A 22333-nucleotide genomic window follows, 5' to 3' on the forward strand; every position below is an offset into this window, starting at 1 on the left:
CTCGATGACCTAATAACTCTTGCCACCCGGATTGACCTACGGTTCCAGGAGCGTGCCAAAGAGGTCACCCGTGAGAGGAGGTTACCACGTCTAGCTCCTACTTTTCAGAGACCCGTTACTCCCTCCGTCTCTACCCAGGTACACTCTCCTGAGCCTATGCAGGTCGACCAGACCAAGATGGTCAAAACCCGTGAGGACTTACGCCGTGCCGAGGGGAGCTGCTTCTACTGTGGCAGTAAGGAGCACCGGATCCGTACCTGCCCGGAGAGGTCGGGAAACGCCTGTGTCTAGGTTCGCTCAGAGAGGTCGACCTAGACAAGAATAAATCCTCTCCATCTCTGCTGTTGTCAGTCTCAATCGTCTGCGGGGAGAACCGTTATTTCGAACTAGCCCAACTTGACTCTGGAGCAGCCGGGAATCTTATTTCACAGTCCCTGGTAGAGAAATACCGCATCCCCACCAAACCTCTGGCTGTACCCTTGTCTGTTGCTGCCGTGGATGGGGGTCTCTTACCACGCCCCATCCAACTCATCACCGAATCCATTACTCTGCAGGTGGGAATGCTGCATTCAGAGAGTATCTCCTTTCATGTTCTGCATGGACTCTCCCACGCCCTCTTGCTAGGCCTACCTTGGCTCCAGAGACATGCACCCGTGCTTGACTGGCAGACCGGAGAAGTCCTTCGCTGGGGACAGGACTGCCATAAGACCTGTCTGGTTCCCGTCCATCCCGTCTGTCCTTCTCCTACCCCAGCTAATCTACCTGGACTTCCGATTCCTTATTGGTCTTATGCTGATGTCTTTAATAAAAAGGAAGCAGAGACACTACCCCCTCATAGACCATACGACTGCCCTATCGACCTGTTACCTGGTACTACTCCTCCCCATGGGCGTATTTATCCATTATCCGCTGCTGAGACCCGGTCGATGTCCAAATATATTGAGGAGAATCTGGCCAGGGGATTCATCCGGAAATCTACCTCCCCGGCGGGAGCAGGCTTCTTTTTCGTCAAAAAGAAGGACGGCTCTCTCCGTCCCTGTATAGACTATAGAGGCCTTAACCAGATCACGGTGAAGAATAAGTACCCCCTTCCGCTCATTCCGGAGTTATTTGATCGTCTGAGGGGGGCTAGAATCTTCACCAAACTGGACCTCCGTGGGGCGTACAACCTGGTTCGTATCCGTCAGGGGGATGAATGGAAGACGGCATTCAACACCCGGGATGGCCACTATGAATATCTGGTAATGCCCTTTGGTCTCTGTAACGCTCCTGCCGTCTTTCAAGAGTTGGTCAATGACATCTTCCGGGACCTTCTCTACTCCTGCGTAGTGGTGTACCTGGACGACATCTTGGTCTTCTCTCCGGATCTCCAGACTCACCGGAGGGACGTTCGTCAGGTCCTGCTCAGGCTCAGGCAGAATCACCTCTTCACTAAATACGAGAAGTGCCTCTTTGAGCAGACCTCTCTTCCGTTTTTGGGCTACATTATTTCTCAGACCGGCCTACGAATGGATCCAGAGAAACTGTCTGCCATCGAGAAATGGCCTCGACCGGAGGGGTTGAAGGCCATTCAGCGATTCCTGGGCTTCACTAACTACTACCGCCTCTTCATACCACACTTCTCTTCCCGGACCGCCCCAATTTCCGCGCTCACCCGTAAGGGTACTAATCCCAAAGAGTGGCCGCCCGAAGCAGAGGAGGCCTTTCTTTCCCTAAAACAGGCCTTCTCTTCCGCCCCGGTGCTGCATCGCCCGGACGGCAACAAGCAGTTCTTCCTGGAAGTTGACGCCTCCTCCTCTGGAGCCGGAGCGGTACTTACTCAAAAATCATCTTCCGGGAGAATGGTAACTTGTGGCTTCTTCTCCAAACTCTTCTCCTCTTCTGAGCGCAACTATTCCATAGGAGACCGAGAGTTATTGTCCATCAAGCTGGCGTTGGAGGAGTGGCGTTACCTACTCGAGGGGGCTCTTCACCCGGTAATAATTTACACTGACCACAAGAACTTGGCTTACCTCCAGCATGCCCAGAGACTTAACCCGCGCCAAGCCCGGTGGTCCTTGTTTTTTGCTCGCTTTGATTTTGTTCTTCATTTTCGCCCGGCTGACAAAAACGTCAAAGCAGACGCCTTGTCCCGATTCTTTCTGGTGTCCGATCTCGAGGAAGAACCTAAACATATCATCGATCCCGCCAGAGTAATGCAGGTGGCTCCCGTGAGTTTAAATCGTCTCCCTCCCGGTAAGACGTTTGTTTCAGTACCTGATCGGAAGAAGATCCTACACTGGGGCCATTCGTCTAAACTAGCTGGCCACGCCGGTCAGAAAAAGACCCTCCAGCTTATTGCCCGGCACTACTGGTGGCCTACCCTGCACAAGGACGTAATAGACTTTGTTTCTGCCTGTGTGTCCTGCGCCCGCAACAAAGTCCCGAGACACGTGCCAGCCGGTCGCCTCCTTCCGCTTCCTGTGCCTGCTGCCCCCTGGCAGCATATTGCTATGGACTTCATAACTGATCTCCCCGTCTCCGCCGGTTGTACGGTCATTTGGGTGGTCGCTGATCGCTTTTCCAAGATGGCTCACTTTATTCCCCTGCCAGCCCTCCCGTCTGCACCCGAGCTGGCTAAAGACTTTATCCGCCACATCTTCCGTCTTCATGGCCTGCCCCTCCACATCGTGTCGGATCGTGGGGTACAGTTCACCTCACGCTTCTGGAGAGCCACTTGTAAACTGCTAGACGTCACCCTGGACTTCTCTTCCGCTTACCACCCACAGTCCAATGGTCAAGTGGAGCGGATCAATCAGAACCTGACCAGTTACCTCCGGCACTTCGTTAATGCCCATCATTCAGACTGGGTGGATCTCCTACCATGGGCCGAGTTCTCTTATAACAATCACGAGAGCGAATCCTCCTCCAAATCCCCGTTTTTTGTAATCTTCGGTCAGCCTCCTCGGATTCCTTTTCCTGTCTCCACCTCTGTGGACAACCCGGCTGCGGAATCTCTCGTTAGCAAATTTTCCTCCATTTGGGAGAGTACCCGATCCGCACTCCTTCAGTCGTCCGAACGGATGAAAAGACACGCTGACAAAAAACGCCTGGATCCTCCACAATTTCGTCCTGGAGATAAAGTCTGGCTCTCATCTAAATATGTCCGACTCAAGATACCTTCTTACAAGTTAGGGCCTCGGTTCATCGGTCCTCTGGAGGTCATCAGTCAGATCAACCCGGTGGCCTATAAATTGAAACTCCCGGCCAACTTACGGATCCCTAACTCCTTCCATGTATCTCTCCTCAAACCTGTGGTACTTAACTCTTTTTCCAAGTCTACAGGTACGCCTCCTGCTCCGGTTTCTGCTGAGGACGAGTTTGAGGTAGAGAACATTCTTGCCACCAAAAGGGTAAGAGGAAAGACCTGTTTTCTAGTAGATTGGAAGGGGTTTGGTCCTGAGGAGAGAACGTGGGAGCCCCGAGAGAACATCCATGCCCCTCTTATCCTAGCTAAATTTCTGTCTGGCCTAAAAAAGGGGGGGCCTAAAGGGGGGGGTACTGTAGCGCCGGCGTCCCTGTCCTCTGCTAGGCAGGGACGCTGTTCCCCTCACCTCTCTTCTCCGTGCCCGGCGTCCTCCTCCCGCTCTGCTGGCAGCACGCGCTCCTTCCCGGCCACTGTGCTTAGGGCGCGCGCGCGCGCTCTCCCTCCTTCTTAAAGGGGCCGCGCGCGCCGTCCTAAGGAGTCCCCAGCCAGTGGCCGGAGGACTTCACCATATATAAGGCACCTCCTCCAAAATGGAGGTGCCCGAGCAATGTTGTTGCACTGTTCACTACTCAGGTCCCGTTGCCAGTTACCTGCCAGATACCTGCCAGATTCCTGCCAGCTTGCTGTCTTTTCCTGCCTGATTATCTGCTACCTGCCTGCTAGTCTGAGGTCTGACGGTCTGCCTTACTACTCCTGTCAGTCTGTCTAAGGACCAGCCTGTCCGCTCACCTGGGAGCACACTTCAGCCACCTGCCTGCTTGCCTGAGGTCCGACGGTCTGCCTTCCAACTCCTGTCAGTCTGTCTATGGACCAGCTTGCCTGCTCACCTGGGAGCACACATCTGCTACCTGCCTGCTAGCCTACCTGGAGGCTCCGCCGTCACGTGCTGTGACCACCTGCCTGTCCAGTGACTCCTGCCCGCTCACCTGGGAGCGCTCATCTGCTGCCTGTCTGCTAGCCTACCTGGAGGCTCTGCCGTCACGTGCTGTGACCACCCGCCTGTCCAGAGACTTCTGCCCGCTCACCTGGGAGCGCTCATCTGCCGCCTGTCTGCTGATCTTCCTGGAGGCTCCGCCGTCACATGCTGTGACCACCCGTTCATCCAGAGACTCTCGCCTGCTCACCTGGGAGCTCACGTCTATCATCAGCCGCCACAGGTCGTACCAACCCTTTACCCAGAGACTGCCCCGGTCACTTGCCGTGACCATCTGCCCGTTCACCCAGAGACTGCCCCGGTCACTTGCCGTGACCATCTGCCCGTTCATTCAGAGATTGCCCCGGTCACTTGCCGTGACCATCTGCCCGTTCATCCAGAGACTGCCCCGGTCACTTGCCGTGACCATCTGCCCGTTCATCCAGAGACTGCCCCGGTCACTTGCCGTGACCTCCTGCCCGTTCACTCTGAGACTGTCCCGGTCACCTACTGTGACTTCCTGCCCGTCTTCCCTGGTCGCCACCCGCTCCCTTACAAGGACCGCCCCCTTGTATAGTAGCTCAGAGGTTCCGCCTCCCAGACCCGTTACAACTGCCAACTCGATAACAAAAAGAGTCACTATTAGCTGCCACCATCAATCATTTATGCAGGCCGATTGGACACCCGTTACAGGTAGCGTATGGCTTTACAGAGCAAGAGGAACAGAGCTATTACATTTTCTATGTTTAATCCAGATAGGTAGGCAGTGTTTATAAAAAATATATACAAAGATGATACAAAATGGGAACAAAACAATACAATATGCAGTATACAACTACATGAAATAAAAAGGAATAACGAAAGAAAATTACTAAACCTGATGTTGCAGGAATGGCTGTTATATTTATGGAGGGAAGCACTCCGTTTGGGAAAATGGAACACTCTCACAGTGAACTATGTCTTCCAGAATGACAATGACAGACACCCAAACTCTGATTTTTATTAGATCAAGGTTACATACTGATACCTACCATTGGTGAGTTCATATGGGGGCTGGTTGTGGGATGTGCAGGTCTGTTAGAATTTTATGAGATCCCTAACTTTCAGAATATCTTCACTTCTGGAGGTCCCAGGTGGTAGATATTGCCATCATGTTTCTTATCTCAATTTTATCTGTCTATAAAGATGAAACATAGCATGGATAGCACCATCTATTGAACCAATATTAAGTTGGAGAAGTTCTGTCGACCTTATGGTGATGCGAATGAATGCGTTTTGTATGTCCCTTCGCTGCAACACCAAAAATATTTCTCCCAAAAATAGCAGATCGATGCAGACCCCAATATTTATCACTGACTACTGTCTCCAAAAAAGTCTGAGGACCAGTGCTTTGATCAGAGGAAGCTCATCCTTTGGAAAGGTACTCCGCCTCTGATTAAACGAATCCGTGTTTTGGTGTATAACTCACAGAGTAAATATCCAGTTGCAATTACCTGGTCACTGCAGGAGGCCTCTACTTCAATGGAGATCAAGTTGTTAGTTCTTTCTCACTTTCCTAGTTATAATTAGTTTCTCTCTTACCCAACTGTAATTAATCGCATATGTTCAATCTGGAGTACTACTTCAATGGAGGTTTAAGTGTCAGTTCTTTCTCTCTCTTCCCAGCTATAATTAATCCCATATATTCAATGTGAGCATGATATGTCCCCTCTCTGGGAATGGATTTTAATTTTTCTCTCTGACAGTCAGTCTCAAAAGTTTTGACCATGACTGTATTTTCATTTTCAAGCATATGATGACAAATATACAGGAGAGTGTTTTGGAGGAGGATAGGGGGGAACTAATAAGAGCATGCCTTTTTTTTTTTTTTTTTAAAAAGGCATTTCTGTGAATCTGGAATGTACAAATGGACTGTTTGTATGCAGCAAAAGAGAACGAGACTATAAAGGCAGCGATGAGGCATCTGAGCCAATTACAGGCAGATACTATCACATGGGCTTTTTTGTAATCCAGCCCACAATATTTACTGGTCAGCGTGACATGAAGGGGGCACAAGGCAACAAGAAAACATAAAAAAGGTACTTTTTCTTCAGGATATCCACTTTTAAACGTTTTCTGAACATTTATACTGATTTAGGAGCTTATAATAACAAAGTGTGTAATAGCACAACCTCTTTAAATATAAGTAGACACTTAGCTAATAGATTAAATAAAAATAATATATTTGTCCTTTGTTTTTTTATTACTTCGTACCTGGTCAGGGGCTGATACAAATTTAGCAGTCCAAGGGTCACAGTCCTTATATATAGAATACATAGCCAGTCCACTAAGCACAGCACAGGAGAGAATAGCCCAGAGCCCTACTAGATTCACGTACAGTGACCTAAGAAAATACGTAATACATAAGGCCCAGGTAAGTGTGGAAAACTAGTAGTTACACATATCATTCATCACCAAATTCATTAATCATACCAGACATAATTATCTGATTGCACGGAAATATATAATTCCATTTTAATGAGCGCTAATTGGAAAGCATATATTTTAGATTCTTTTTTGTACTTTTTGTTCAAACTTTTAAGTGGGTAGAGTTTGATTTTGGAAAATGTAATTTAACCCTTTCATGACATGAGCCATACATGTACAGCGAAAGTCGGAAGCAGGTTTATGGAGTGGGGTCACAGGGTGAGCTCATCCCATAGTAAGTAATAGCGGTGTGTTACAGAAAAAAACTGTCTCTAATAGCTGTGGGTGGCGTAAAGCGCCACTCGTGATTGTGAACCTGTTCAATGCCACTGTCAAACTCTGGCAGCAGCATTAACAATGCACCAGCATGTGGGTGCGTCATTCTATGCATCCATCAGCGCTCCAGTAACGTCATCGTAGGTCACCGATGGGTTGCCAGCCTATGGACAGGATTCAAAGGAGACCGTGATTTTTATTATATGAAGTAACACTATGGCATTGCTGTATGTAGCACAAGCGATCACAGGTTTAAGTCCCCAAAGGGGACTAATAAATACAGTGAAAAGTAAAAAATAAATGTTTTTAAAAATATGAAAAAATAAAAAAACATAAAAGTTCAAATCACCCCTCTTTTCCCCCATTAAAAATAAAGATAATTAAAAAATTTAAAATATACACATAAGTGCTATCATCGCGTTCAGAAAAGTCCGATCTATCAAAATAAAAAATTAATTAACCCGATTGGTAAACACCATAAACGGAAAACATTCAAAAATGACAAAATTACATTTTTTTGGTTGCTGCAATGGCACAAAAAATAATGTATCAAGAGATAAAAACTTCAAATCTATCCCAAAGTGGTATCCAGAAAAATGTCGTCTCGCTCTGCAAAAAAATAAGCCATCGATTGCCAGAAAAATGAAAACGTTACAGGTCTCGGAAAGTAGCACTTTTTTTTCATCACTAAAATAATTAAAAAACTGAACGTTTGGTATCACCGTAATCATACTGCTGAACAGAAACATATTGCGAGTTCTTTTTTATCACAAAATGTACACCATAAAAACAATTCCTATAAAAACAATGTAAGAATTGCATTTTTTTCACAATTTCTCCCCACTTAGAATTTTTTTTCCGTTTTCCAGTACACTATGTGATAAAATAAATTGTGTCATTTAAAAGTACAACTCGCCCTGCAAAAAACTAGCTCTCATATGTCAATGTGGACGGAAAAATGAAAAATTTATGGCTCTGGGAAGAAGGTGAGGAAAAAACGAAAACGTAAAAGCGGAAATTGGTCGCATCGTGAAGGGGTTAATACTCACATTTTAGCATGGAATCTGGTTTTACAAGCAATATATCTCTGTACTTGTGACTGATTGACACCATAGATTCCAGTCCATGTAAAAGTTCCTCCAATTACAATTGTCCAAAAGGAATGGCGCTGCAGTGGATTGGGGTTGAAGCTAGAGATAATCAAAAATCTAGATTAAACTCATCCTCTAGCATCAGAATCATATTAGTAAGTACAGTAAATGAAATTCTGATGGTGCTCATGTCCTTGATATTCTCCAATAGTAAAAAGAGCAATAAAACAGTCTGTTAATAAAACTTTTAATATAGTTATAAGTACTGAAATATTCCTTGTATTTTATAGTTTTTCTTGCTGCTCTTTCAGTCTCTATTAAAATACAACGATGTGTAGACGTGCAGTAAAATACAGGTAATACATTTACTTACTCCCAAAAATTTAGTCTTCCTCCATAATAAGAGTCATTCAAAATGGGTTCAATTCCACCTTGGACAACCACTGCTCGAATAATTACAGATGAAAATCCTGCAACCATGATCCCGACCTGGAACACATCTGTCCATACAACTGCTTTAAGACCACCCTGCAACAAATCATATAGAAGTTAAAGTAGGAATGTAGAATACTACAGTAGTATAGTTTATCAGCCCTTGTAAATGTGAGCTAGTCCAACAGTACATGACCGCATAATTGGGCCCATATACCCAGAACTTAGTAGTAATGCTGATACATTGAAGTTCAATGATAACATGGGCAGCACGGTGTCTCAGTGGTTAGCACTGGAGCCTTGCAGAGCTGGGGTCCTGGGTTCAAATCCCACCAAGGACAACATCTTCAAGGAGTTTGTATGTTCTCCCTGTGATTGTGTGGGTTTCCTCTGAGCTCACCAGTTTTCTCCCAGACTCAAAAGACATACTGATAGGGAATGTAGATTGTGAGCCCCAATGGAGACAGTGCCCATAATGTCTGTGAAGTGAAGTGGAATTAATGACGCTATATAAGGAAAATAAATAACAGAAAAATTAATTGCGAGGTAAAAAATAAGAGAAAAAAATGTGTCGGGTGCTTTCACAATGTAAACAAGGATGAGAAGGTGTAGAAAAACAACAAACATTTATTAAGTCAGCAATCTGTTTAAAACTCTGTTTAATTCCTCAGAATATCATACAAAGAAATATCTAAAACAATGTATAAAGGAAGCCGTGATTCAAGACCAGGACACACATACATGCCCCACCCACTGATGAGTATCAAGACCAGGACACACATACATGCCCCACCCACTGATGCGTATCAAGACCAGGACACACATACATGCCCCACCCACTGATGCGTATCAAGACCAGGACACACATACGTGCCCCACCCACTGATGAGTATCAAGACCAGGACACACATACATGCCCCACCCACTGATGAGTATCAAGACCAGGACACACATACATGCCCCACCCACTGATGCGTATCAAGACCAGGACACACATACATGCCCCACCCACTGATGAGTATCAAGACCAGGACACACATACATGCCCCACCCACTGATGCGTATCAAGACCAGGACACACATACATGCCCCACCCACTGATGCGTATCAAGACCAGGACACACATACATGCCCCACCCACTGATGAGTATCAAGACCAGGACACACATACATGCCCCACCCACTGATGAGTATCAAGACCAGGACACACATACATGCCCCACCCACTGATGCGTATCAAGACCAGGACACACATACATGCCCCACCCACTGATGAGTATCAAGACCAGGACACACATACATGCCCCACCCACTGATGCGTATCAAGACCAGGACACACATACATGCCCCACCCACTGATGAGTATCAAGACCAGGACATACAATAAAATAGCATGTGAATAGTTCATAATCATAATACAAATAAAGAATATAATAGTATATATGCAATCTCTAGATAAAAAAAACAAGTACAGTATTTTTCGGACTATAAGAAGCACTTTTTTCCTCCAAAATTTTGGAGGAAAGTGGGGGGTGCGTCTTATAGTCCGAATACTATATGATTGTATGGCCGCATGGTGGTGGGTGTAGGGGAGCGGCATCGGGGGCACAGGAGGCAGCAGCCGCCTACTGCAGCTTGCGCTGTGCTCGCTACTAAGGAAAATGAATATTTCCTGCTCCCCACGCCCATGGGCGTGGAGAGCAATGAATATTCATTTCTCTTAATAGCCGGCTCCTGCTGTGCTCTGCAGTCTGTGTGCCTGTTATTAAAGCTCATGAATATTCGATACAACCCACTCCCATGGGTTGTAGTGAATATCCATGGTCTTTAATAGCAGGCACACTGACCACAGAGCGGCAGCAGGAGCCGTGCTGCGGTACAGTGCCGGCTATTGAACAGACTGAATGGTCACTGCTCCCCACGCACAGAGTCCCGGCGTGGGGAGCAGTGACTATTCCAGCACAGCGTCTCACACTGTGTGAGGGCGCATGGCAGGGACGCCATGCACGCCCTGCCATGCGCCGCTCACACAGTGAGAGTGTCAGCAGCAGAGCGGGACAGCGCTGGAGGAGAGAGGAGGTTAGTATGATTGTTCTTTTTTTTTTTGTAGGCAGCGTGATGGGGGCTCAGAGGGTGCCATACATACCAGGATGGGGGCTCAGAGGGTGCCATGCATACCAGGATGGGGGCTCAGAGGTTGCCATACATACCAGGATGGGGGCTCAGAGGGGTGCCATGCATACCAGGATGGGGGCTCAGAGGGTGCCATACATACCAGGATGGGGGCTCAGAGGGGTGACATGCATACCAGGATGGGGGCTCAGAAGGTGCCATACATACCAGGATGGGGGCTCAGAGGTTGCCATACATACCAGGATGGGGGCTCAGAGGGGTGCCATGCATACCAGGATGGGGGCTCAGAGGGTGCCATACATACCAGGATGGGGGCTCAGAGGGGTGACATGCATACCAGGATGGGGGCTCAGAAGGTGCCATACATACCAGGATGGGGGCTCAGAAGGTGCCATACATACCAGGATGGGGGCTCAGAAGGTGCCATACATACCAGGATGGGGGCTCAGAAGGTGCCATACAAACCAGGATGGGGGCTCAGAGGGGTGCCATGCATACCAGAATGGGGGCTCAGAAGGTGCCATACATACCAGGATGGGGGTTCAGAGGGTGCCAGGCATACCAGGATGGGGCCTCAGAAGGTGCCATACATACCAGGATGGGAGCTCAGAGGGTGCCATGCATACCAGGATGGGGGCTCAGAAGGTGCCATACATACCAGGATGAGGGCTCAGAGGGTGCCATGCATACCAGGATGGGGGCTCAGAAGGTGCCATACATACCAGGATGAGGGCTCAGAGGGTGCCATGCATACCAGGATGGGGGCTCAGAAGGTGCCATACATACCAGGATGGGGGCTCAGAGGGTGCCATGCATACCAGGATGGGGGCTCAGAGGGTGCCATGCATACCAGGATGGGGGCTCAGAGGGTGCCATACATACCAGGATGGGGGCTCAGAGGGTGCCATGCATACCAGGATGGGGGATAAAGGAGTGCCATGCATACCAGGATGGGATGGGGGCCACTTATACCAAGAAGGAGGGGCCATACATACCAGGATGGAGGATATTAACAGAATTGGGGGACATTACCCCAATACCAGTGTCAGCAGCAGACCTCCTCCCCCATAACAGGGCATCATGACCACATTTTTTTCTTAAATTTTTTTTTCCTATTTTCCTCCTTTAAAACCTAGGTGCATCTTATGGTCCGGTGCGTCTTATAGTCCGAAAAATACGGTAATTGTGAAAAAAAAATTCAAATAAATAAAATAAAAAAAATAAAGTGCTCCTATTTTAGAAAAAACAAGTAAACAGAAAAAATAAGTCATTTATCAGGCATTCTTAAAAAAAATGAGTAAATACTTCTTATATCTCGTAGTGTTTTGTGTCAATTTAGCCAAAAGATATTTATTCCCACTGGGTTCTGATTTTACTATAATCAGGTTATAATAATTTGTAGTGTAATGTCTGACCACACAGTCAAATTATCACAGGACTAAAATAAAAAAAATACATGAAAAATGAAACATCCAACATTTTAACTGTTGTCTTTTGAATAGTAATATGACAGCTTTACTAACCAGTGTGCAGTAGAAGGTACAGACTACTCCCGTGGCCACAACTGCACCCCACAAATCAAATTTAGTGACTGAAATAGATAAAAATATTGAAAACCATTAAAATTAGTTTCGCCTGTAGACAAAAGTACTGATACAGATGTGCTCATAAGTAAAACTAAAGCTGACCATTCGCTTAGCTGTCCACTGAAGGCTAGCCTTTCCGTTTTCCCATACACAACACATGTATGCTCAATCTGGCCATATGTTCTGAATGGAGAAATGGGGCGCATGAGCCCCTGTATCTATTCTGATGACTTATTCAACGTAAACTGAAAACCATTCACTGGAATACTATTGCATTGTTTAGCTACTGTCCTGAATTTTTATAATCTATAGTATTGTAGCATTTCTCTAACCATTTGGACACACAATGTATAAACTGATAAGCGGAAAAAATTCAATCAATAACAAAATCCATAATAGAACTTTGTTCTAATAAGAGCAGCCATTCATTTACTACATCTCCCATGTGGTGTGCTAGTAGTAGAACATGCCACATTAATACATAGTTTTAATAGAAAACCAGGAGCTGTAGCTGAAGAAAGCAGCTGTATTTCATTTGTAAGCTATTTTATTAGATTTAGCTACTAGCTATTCCCAGTGGCAGTACTGGGAAAATATTAACCCCTTACGATTTTCCATTTTTGCGCTTCCTTTTTTCCTCCCCTTATTCCATAAGAGCCATAACTTTTTTATTTTTCCGTCCACATAGCCGTATGGAGCTTGTTTTTTGCAAGACGCGTTGTGCTTTTGAATGACACCATTCATTTTATCATTTAATGGGGCAAAAAGGGGGTGATTTGAATTTTTGTGTTTTTTTTTATTTTTTTCATATTTTTAAAAACTTTTTTTTCTCACTTTTCACTGTATTTGTTAGTTCCCTCAGGGACTTGTGCTATACTTAGAAGTGCATCACGATCTTCTATGAACACCAGCCACAGGCTTGCTTTCACAAGAGTATTATAATGGCAGGCACAGGGGTCTTCAGCAGACCCCCGACTGTCATGGCAACCCTCCAGTGCCCCAGAATCGCATCACATGGGCACGTGGAATGATGTTACCCCCCTGCTGGTGCGTGTTAAATGCCACTGTCAAAGATTGACAGCGGGATTTAACAGGTTAACAGCCACTGGCGGAGCTCCCCTCCACTCACGACTGTTAATGGCACATGATGGCTGATTAAATTCGTCATGCACCAAGCCTGCATCAAAGTCAGAGACATGACTTTTGACATACAAGTAAGTCAAAGGTCGTGAAGGGGTTAAAGGGAATCCGTCAGCAGGTTTTTGTTATTTAATCTAAAGATCAGCATGATATAGGTGCTGGGAGCATGATTCCAGGGGTGTGTAACTTACTAGGTTGTGTGTTGCTGTTTCGATAAAATCAGTGTATTATCAGCAGGAGATTATCATAAAAGGACAAGGTGTCTCGTGCCTCCTAGTCAACTACTCTGGGTAACTACTACTGTTTAGCAGCTTTCTACCAATGCACCCTGTACAAAGAAAGCTGCCAATTAGTGATATGGGTGGGGTTATAAGGGCTCAGCATTGTGAGCACTGCTAGACCCGCAGCATAGAAAACTGTGATTTTATCAAAATAATAGGACCAGCAAGTGACAAATTTATGGAATCAAGGTCTCAGCACCTACTTTATTCTGCTCTCAGATTACATAGCAAAGATCTTGGCACAGATCCCCTTTAATAAATCATGAAGTTATATCTAGTAAAGTCACTATCAATCTACATTCACTAGACACAAATCAGGCCCCCTGATGAGGACATCAGTACAGAGTTCTGGATCTGGAGCTAATGTTAATGCTCCAGCAATGGTGAACTTATAGGAATACTGTCACTATTAGCCTAGAGATGTATATATCAAAAGGGCCTGAATGACTATTGAGATCTCTTCATTCTATTTCTCATCTATGTTCTTTCTTACCTTGATTGAGTGCCAAAGCTGGAGCATAAATTACAATTCCAGTATAAAGAATCTAATAAAAAATGCAAAAACAATAATAACAAGTATTTTAGATCAGTGAAAATGGAAAATACATCACTAAACAAGTAAGTGATTCTTATTTTGGCAGTACACTTATCTAGTAAAGCACTGTATCTTCAATAGGAACCTTCCTCTTCTGCCCATTGTTACACACCTTAGTGGGCAGACAGATGCTGGTAAGTAATGTTAGCACCCCAGCCTGTCCCTCCAGATAGGAGACTGCTGGCGTGTAAAATTATATTATATTACAATATCGGGAGGTGGTTTAAGAATACTGCTTTCATATATGTCACTTGAGGAACAGCGGTGGTTTGCAATGATAAAAATGACAGCTTATCTCAATTAGGAGTCGCTAGACACACCCTCCTCCCCTTTTGTTCTTTTTCAGGAATATATTTGAGAATTAATTAAAGTGAACCTGACATCTGATACATGCTGTCTGAGCCACGGGCAGCATGTATCAGGCACTGGCTTTATTATCTCGGCCAGGTATGTTTGACTCTGAAAGGCGGCAGTGTTTAAGAGAAAAACATACTTTTAATAACCGCAGGAACCAAGCTGCGCAGCAGACTAGTCGACCAGGTGTTAGACGAGTGGATCCCGAGCAGCTTCTACCTGCCCGCTGACAGTGACTGGCAGGTCTCCGCCTGTACGCACATGTAGGCAGAGACCTGTCAATCCAGGGCAGTAGGCAGGGAGAAGCCGCCGGGGATCCGCTTGGCCGACTAGTCTGCTGTGCGGCTCAGTCCCTGTCGGCTAAAAAATGTATGTTTTTCTCTCAAGCACCGCAATGTTTCAGAGATATAATAAAGCCAACAAAAGAATTCCCATGTTAAAAAAAATCAATCTTTACTGAAATATGTAAATACACAAAAATATATGTTAAACATAATTAAAAAGAAGTCAGACTGCAGAGATAACAGGTAAGTAAGAATTTGTATGCTAGCCAATCAATCTAGATTTTATATAACATGAACATACAATCAATAGGTGACACGTAAGGAGAAAAATCAATCTTAATATATTTAGATATATTTTTATCCTGAACAAATAGTATAATATCTCCACCTAGTAGTCAAATATTTCTAAAAAAAAAACTCCTCATGGTTCTAGGATATCCAAATCCAAGTACGTTGATGTAATTGCTCCAGAATAAAAGATAAATATATTTAATCATACAATAAACAATAAAGTGCCAGTGCTGACATTATAGGAGCATAGTCCCGTCCAGATTAGTGGATACAGGGCCAATTAGTACAAGGTCTCCACCTAGTGATCCAACATATACATGATTTTTCATGGTTCTGGGATATCCAAGTGAGTCAATGTAGTTGCTCCATTTATCGTACAGTAAAGAATAAAGTGCAAGTGTTAATATTACTAAGAGCATAATCCTGTCCATATTAGTGAATGCAGGGCCAAACCAGATCAGACTCTCAGAACCATCCTGGGTCAGGTAGTGCCTGAGAACCAAGGGAGTGACAAGAATAAAGTGCTTTTAGTATTAAGGAAAAAAGGACACCATCCAGGCACAAGACTGTCAGGGCCTGTGAAAAGCGTAATTTAGCATATTATATTATATTAAGCAAATTGTATTGTATTAATCATATCATAATATATTTATCATTTATTCTGGAGCAACTACATTAACTCATTTGGATTTGGATATCCTAGAACTATGAGGAATTTTTTCTAGAAATGTTTGACCACTAGGTGGAGATATTATACTATTTGTTCAGGATAATCATGTATCTAAATATATTATTGATGGTATATTCATGTTTTATAAAATCTAGATTGATTTACACTTCTTTGGACTAACAAACAAATTCTTACTTACCTGTTATCTCTGAAGTCTGACTTCTTTTTAATTGTTTTTAACATATATTTTTGTGTACTTACATATTTCAATTGTTTTTGAACATGGGAATTTTTTTGTTGGCTTTATTAGTCATGTATATTCCCATATACTAAAAAGACTTCTGATATGTTAAATGTTTCAGAGATACCTGGCTGAGATCACACAGCCAGTGTCTGATATATGCTGTCCATGGACTGGGCAGCATGTATCAGATGTATGTCAGGTTCTTTTTAAATATAGATAATAATTGGTCTTTTAGAGATATGATGGCATCTATACTTATATTTGGAGCCTGAAGGCTATGATGGGATGCTCACTGTGAATTAAATGCATTATCATATATGGTAGAATTCATTGAGAATGAAATACATCACAATATAGAATGGAATTTACTGTGCATAGAGCATTATAAGAAGAGCTATGTAATAAATTCCATTGAGGCTGTAAAATGGACAGTCTCTACACTTAGATAAATGTGTTGTAATACATAACTAGCTATGTATAAACACATATATTCCTGTTTGATACTCTTTATACAACTTTAATTGTAAATTATTGACACAAAATAACATTTTTTAATGGAATATGAGCATTATCTCAACATACATTGTGATCTGTGATCCAGACGAGATTCTTTTGTGAGAGTGTATCAAAGTTGTTCTGACATACAAGACGGGGACTCTCTCAGCTTTAAGCCACGTTCACACGTTCAGTATTTGGTCAGTATTTTTCCTCAGTATTTGTAAGACAAAACCAGGAGTGGGTGATAAATGCAGAATTGGTGACTTGTTTCTATTATACCTTTTCTCTGATTGTTCCTCACCTGGTTTTGGCTCCCACTCCTGAGAAAAAATACTGAACGAATACTGACCAAATACTGATAGTGGGGCCGTGGCCTCAGGCTACGATCACATTTTCAGTGTTTGATCAGTATTTTACATCAGTATTTGTAAGCCAAAACCAGGAGTGTAAAAATAAGAGGAAAAGTATAATAGAAACACGTCACCACTTCTTTATTTATCACCCACTCCTGTCAGTATTTGTTCAGTATTTTTTTTAGGAGTGGGAGCCAAAGCCAGGAGTGGGTGATAAATGCAGAATTGGTGACTTGTGTCTATTATACCTTTTCTCTGATTGTTCCTCACCTGGTTTTGGCTCCCACTCCTGAGAAAAAATACTGACCGAATACTGACCGAATACTGATAATGGGGCCGTGGCCTTAGTCTGCTTCTATTGATCCCTAGGTAAGAGCCTCTTTTACGAAGGGGAGCTTTTGATTGGCTGTCATATCGGGTGAATGTAATACTTCTATTTAATACGAGCGGCTATGCCGAATGCGGCCAGCAATCTTGCTAGAAGGTGCACACTACAGTGCATGTCATTAGCTTTGCTCTAATAAGGTAAATATAATATCTAGTTTACTGCCCAGCTCCTCATGAATCAAGGCAACAATTAATGAAACATGTAGGGGTGTTCGATATGACGACTAGATAGGTCACAATAGCTACACTACTTCTCTCCATGATTTTAGCTCTCTTATAACGGTGCATCCTTCTCTCGTATTACCCGTTAGTGTAGGTCAATTGGGAATTGATGGCGGTGTCACAAATAGCACGATAAATGCAAACTAAAGTGCTGGAATATTCTAGACTTCAGCTCAAATCGATCTGCTATTTGAAACTGCATACTGGTAGCATTTATTTGCTGGATTGTGGAAACTATTAGTAACAATGGCAGCAATACCATTTGTAATGCTGCAGAAACTATATTATGGCTACAGTGCCTTGAAAAAGTAGTGATACCCCATGAACTTTTCCACATTTTTTCACGTTACCCCCACAAACTTAAATGGGGATTTTATGTGAAATCCTAACACAAAGTAGCAAGTATTTGTGAAGTGTAAAGGAAATGATACATGGTTTTCTAGTCATTTCAAAAATATAAATCCGAATATTGTGACGTGCATTTGTATTCAGCCCCCCTGAGTCAGTACTTTGTAGGACCACCTTCCACTGCAAGTCATTTGGGGTATGTCTCTACCAGCTTTGCACATCTAGAGGCTGACATTCTTCTATGTAAACTAGCTCCAGCTCAGTGAGATTGGATGGAGGCGTCTGTGATCAGACATATTCAAGTCTTACCACAGATTCTCAGTGGGATTTAGGTCTGGACTATGAATGAGCCATTCACACACATGAATATGCTTTGATATAAACTATTCCATTATAGCTCTGGATGTGTATTTAGAGTCGCTGTCCTGATGGAAGGTGAATATATGCCTCAGTCTTAAGTCTTTTGCAGCTTCTAACAGGTTATCCTGTTTTCTGTTTAGCTCCATCCATCTTCCCATCAACTCTGACCAGTCTCTGCTGAAGAAAAGGATCCCCAGATCATGATGCTGCCACCGCCTTGTTTGTCAATGAGGCTAGTGTTTTCAGGGTGATGTGCAATGTTAGTTTTCCGCCATACATAGCATTTTGCATTTAGCCCAAAAAGTTCTACTTTGGTCTCATCTGACCAGAGCACCTTCTTCCACATGCTAGCTGTGTCCCCTACATGTTTTTTTTGCAAACTGCCAATGGGACTTCTTACAGCTTGCTTTCAAAAATGACTTTCTTCTCCCACTTTTTGTGGAGTATACGACTAATAGTTGTCCTGTGAACATATTCTCCCACCTGAGCTGTGGATCTCTGCAACTCCTTCAGCAATTTCTTGAATCTCTAGAATATCCTACAGCCATGTTTTGGTAGATTTTCAGTTGTGTCATATTTCTTCTATTTTTGGATGATGGATTCAACAGTGCTCCGTGAAATGTTCAGAGCTTAGACTATTTTTTAGAACCTAACCCTGCTTTACTCTTCTACTTTATCCCTGACTTGTCTGGTGTGTTGCTTGGTTTCCTTGATACTGTGTGATCCCTAATGTTCACAAACAATCCTCTGAGGCCTTCACAGAACAGCTGTAGTTATACTGAGAATAAATTACACACAGGTGGACTCAATTTACTAATTATGTGACTTCTGGAGGCAATTGGTCACTCAGGATTTTATTTAGGGGTACCAGACTCAGGGGGCTGAATACAAATGTACGTCACAATTTTCAGATTTATATTTTTAAAATAATTAGAAAACCATGTATCATTTCCTTTGCACTTCACAAATACTTGTTGCTTTGTGTTGGTATATCACATAAAATGGCAATAAAATACATTTAAGTTTGTGTGTGTAAATTGAAAAAATGTGGAAAAGTATGAATACTTTTTCAAGGCACAGTATGTTTAATTGTCATTAGTGTGGCATTATTCATTAGAAAAATATTTTTACTTTCATTAACAGGTGGACACTAAGAGGACTTTATTGCTGTCATAATATTGATATCAAGAATTGTGCAGTGTACAATAATATATAATATATTGCACATAGCACTGCGGGATATTGATTTAGAAGCACATAGGAAAAATATTGATCATACTCCTATATACAGTATCTAATAAGATATCTCCATTGGAATGTGAAACAATAGTGGCTTTAGTCGGGGTATATTATAATATAGTGTACACAATATTAAAAGTTCATTTTCTCCTGCATTCATTCAGTCAAAGCACACTAGTAGTAGTAAAAATAGTCAGATAAAACGGTGGTCAGCACAAAATCAAGCACTCAGGTACCCTTTAAACGAGAATAATATTTTTATGAAACATTGGGCATTACATACCGTTTGGATGATGAACAAGATGGTGCCAATAAGTCGTACAAATTTGTTAAATCTGAGCTCAAGGTACTGTGGAAATAAATAGATAATATATAGGGTTACTTACTAGATAGACGCTAATCAATAAATAGGAAATGACTTCTGAATTAAATATTGCATCTAAGAAATATTACTTAGTAGGTTATAAAAACCAAGCTAATGATCATTCATCTAACTATGATTAGTTATTATAGCCCATAGCATGGCTCTAGTTACAAAATACAGGTTACAGGTAGCAAGGTTTAATTTTTCAAGTTACCAGAAGGAATTATTAACCAGCATCTTGAGAAGCTTCTGTAACTGTTAACTACACCAGAGTACATTGCTTCCTCTACTGATGATTCATTGCAATAACAGATTCATCTCCAGACACACCAGTAAAAGGAAAAAACTTTTCTTTGTGGTAGTTATGAATCAACATATCACGCAGAAGAGATATTGTGACACAGGCGTGTGAATCATGATAACGCTATATCAGTCCTTTTAAGCCTTCTAACGATTAAATCTCCAGGAGATAAGCAGGCAAATTGGGCAACATTTATCAAAACTAGTGCCATTTGCCAGCGATCAGGTTGCAGATCACATTTTTCAGAGAACATTTGGAATTGTTTGCTCTAATTATAGTAAATATCCACTACAATATAAAAAGAACTGAATATTTTGCTTCTAAGAACTAGTCCCAAGGACATCTGCACATCTAGAGTCTTTCATTTGTTACTCCTACTTCTTACATTTTGCATCAAAGCCAAAATCACACAAGAACTGCAAAATTTTTCACTTTATCCTTTTCACTATATAGGTCCCATCTCTTGTTTTGGCTTACAAATACTGATGAAAAATACAGATCAAGATAGTAGCACGAGAATATGGCATGAGGTTATAAACAAGAATGGGCCATTCAGTTACATAATATTTAATAATTTAATGATTATTCTTAATCTACAAACTATCGGAGAACCTATTTAAAAGGCATTTTTACTTTTAAAAAAGTGGAACCAAATATTGCCTGTAATGTAAAATAACAAAATCAGATAGTAGTTGCTTTTTCCTGTGGACCAGTGACAGCTTTCCACTGCTGCTTTGGTATCACTGTTTTGGCTGCAGTGGTGACATCACATGAACAGCTCACATCACCGCTGCAGCCAATCACTGAGCTCAGCGGCTAAGGTAAACAACATAAGACGCTGAGCTTAGTGATGTGAGCAGCAGCCAAAATGCTGGACCTTTGGAGAGTGAGTACTATCTGATTTTGATATTTTAAAAGTTTCTAAAAGTAGAAAACTCCTTTAAACTGTGAAATAAATAAGATTACTCACAACCTGCTATAATATATATCTAGTAAGCTATATAACTGCACTTACCTCATAAGTGCTGGTGATGCCCAGTCTGTAGAACACTGGCAGAAATATTTCCGATGAGAGCAACACAACAATGGTATAAGTTATAGCGAATATGGCGAACATGGAACCAAATCTGTATACCTCTGCTGGGGTACCCAACACTGTAACAGCAGACATGAAGCTGGCAGTAAGGGAAAGAGCCACTGGTACAGCAGTCATGCTCCTGCCTCCCATTAGGAAATCTGTTGAGGTTTTCTGTCCGCCACCAGCAAAGGCATAGTAAATCCCAATGACAGCAGAGATAAGCAGCATTAGGGCAAAAACAACATAGTCCCAAGCTGTAAAAGAGCCAATGTCACCTGGAACAGCCATAGTAGCTCCGATGTGCAGTTAGATGTGGACAACTGCAAGTAGAAGTCAGTGGGTAACACGGGCAGAATGAGCAAGGTGTGATCGGATATTGGGCTGGCTCTCAGCTACCTCTGAACTGTTATATGCAAATCACAATTGCACTTAGTAACTGAGTAAAGGAAAAAGAAACGCCAAAGTACACAGAGTACTCAACGACTGGCAAGGTGAAGATGGGATTGTGCCTCAGGGCAAGGTTGTTATTATAGCAATATGACAGCAGGTGGAATTGCCACACAGCTAGATAGTGCCCAAAGGAGGATATAAACTACGATAAGGGAGTTAGTCTATGCTACAAGAAAAGAGTAGACTTAAAATGGATAAGAACATAAAAAAGGAATAAGGGGGAGATAGAAGGTTGCATAGAACCCAACAGCTAAAAAGCTAAGATGGACTGCCTAGCAGAAAATCTTGAAATCTGAGAGCTATGCAAGGTAAGTTAAAGGATCCTGGAGCGAGAAGTGGGTGGGCTCAACAAGAAAAAAAATAGAGAGGTGGGGACCTTATAAAACAGCCGACCCATAAGGTGGGCCACCACATAGTCCTGTCACGCAGATGCCACACTTCTAATCTGTGAAGTATCCAGGTTTCAGATTAAGCTTGATTAATTTAGCATACCGCATTAGGAGATGGCACAGGAGACAATGAGGGGATGTCAAGGCTAGAATTGACCTGAATCATTGTTCTCTAACTCTACTGGGAGACTCAGCTCAGCATAAGTCAACCTGACAATGAGTTTCACTTGATAAAAGGAATTCTAAGAAGGAACTTTAATTTACACCTAATATTTTTTTTTAGTAGACAGCAACCAACAACAATTCTGTCATCGTAGCTTCTCAACAAAGGTTTCGTTGTA

General features: G+C 43.0%; 1 protein-coding gene across 2 annotated transcripts in view; it reads right to left on the minus strand.

Moving 5' to 3' along the window:
* Positions 1-21880, minus strand: part of LOC141165683 (sodium-coupled monocarboxylate transporter 1) — a 53644-nt gene extending 31764 nt beyond the window's left edge. The window contains exons 1-7 of one of the 2 annotated variants that reach the window (XM_073651468.1): positions 21091-21878; positions 19694-19759; positions 14059-14110; positions 12082-12149; positions 8367-8521; positions 7952-8092; positions 6414-6543 (exon numbers count right to left, since the gene is read on the minus strand). In XM_073651468.1, coding sequence (XP_073507569.1) covers positions 6414-6543; positions 7952-8092; positions 8367-8521; positions 12082-12149; positions 14059-14110; positions 19694-19759; positions 21091-21441 — 963 coding nt within the window. In that variant the 5' untranslated portion in view covers positions 21442-21878. Of the gene's footprint in view, positions 1-6413; positions 6544-7951; positions 8093-8366; positions 8522-12081; positions 12150-14058; positions 14111-19693; positions 19760-21090 lie in introns of both variants that reach the window. The other variant, XM_073651469.1, reaches the window with a different exon arrangement.
* Positions 21881-22333: the final 453 nt, after the last annotated feature.

Source organism: Phyllobates terribilis, unplaced genomic scaffold (assembly GCF_046119375.1).
Source record: "Phyllobates terribilis strain yellow unplaced genomic scaffold, ASM4611937v1 Scaffold_11__3_contigs__length_659146591, whole genome shotgun sequence".
Classification (NCBI taxonomy): Eukaryota; Metazoa; Chordata; class Amphibia; order Anura; family Dendrobatidae; genus Phyllobates; species Phyllobates terribilis.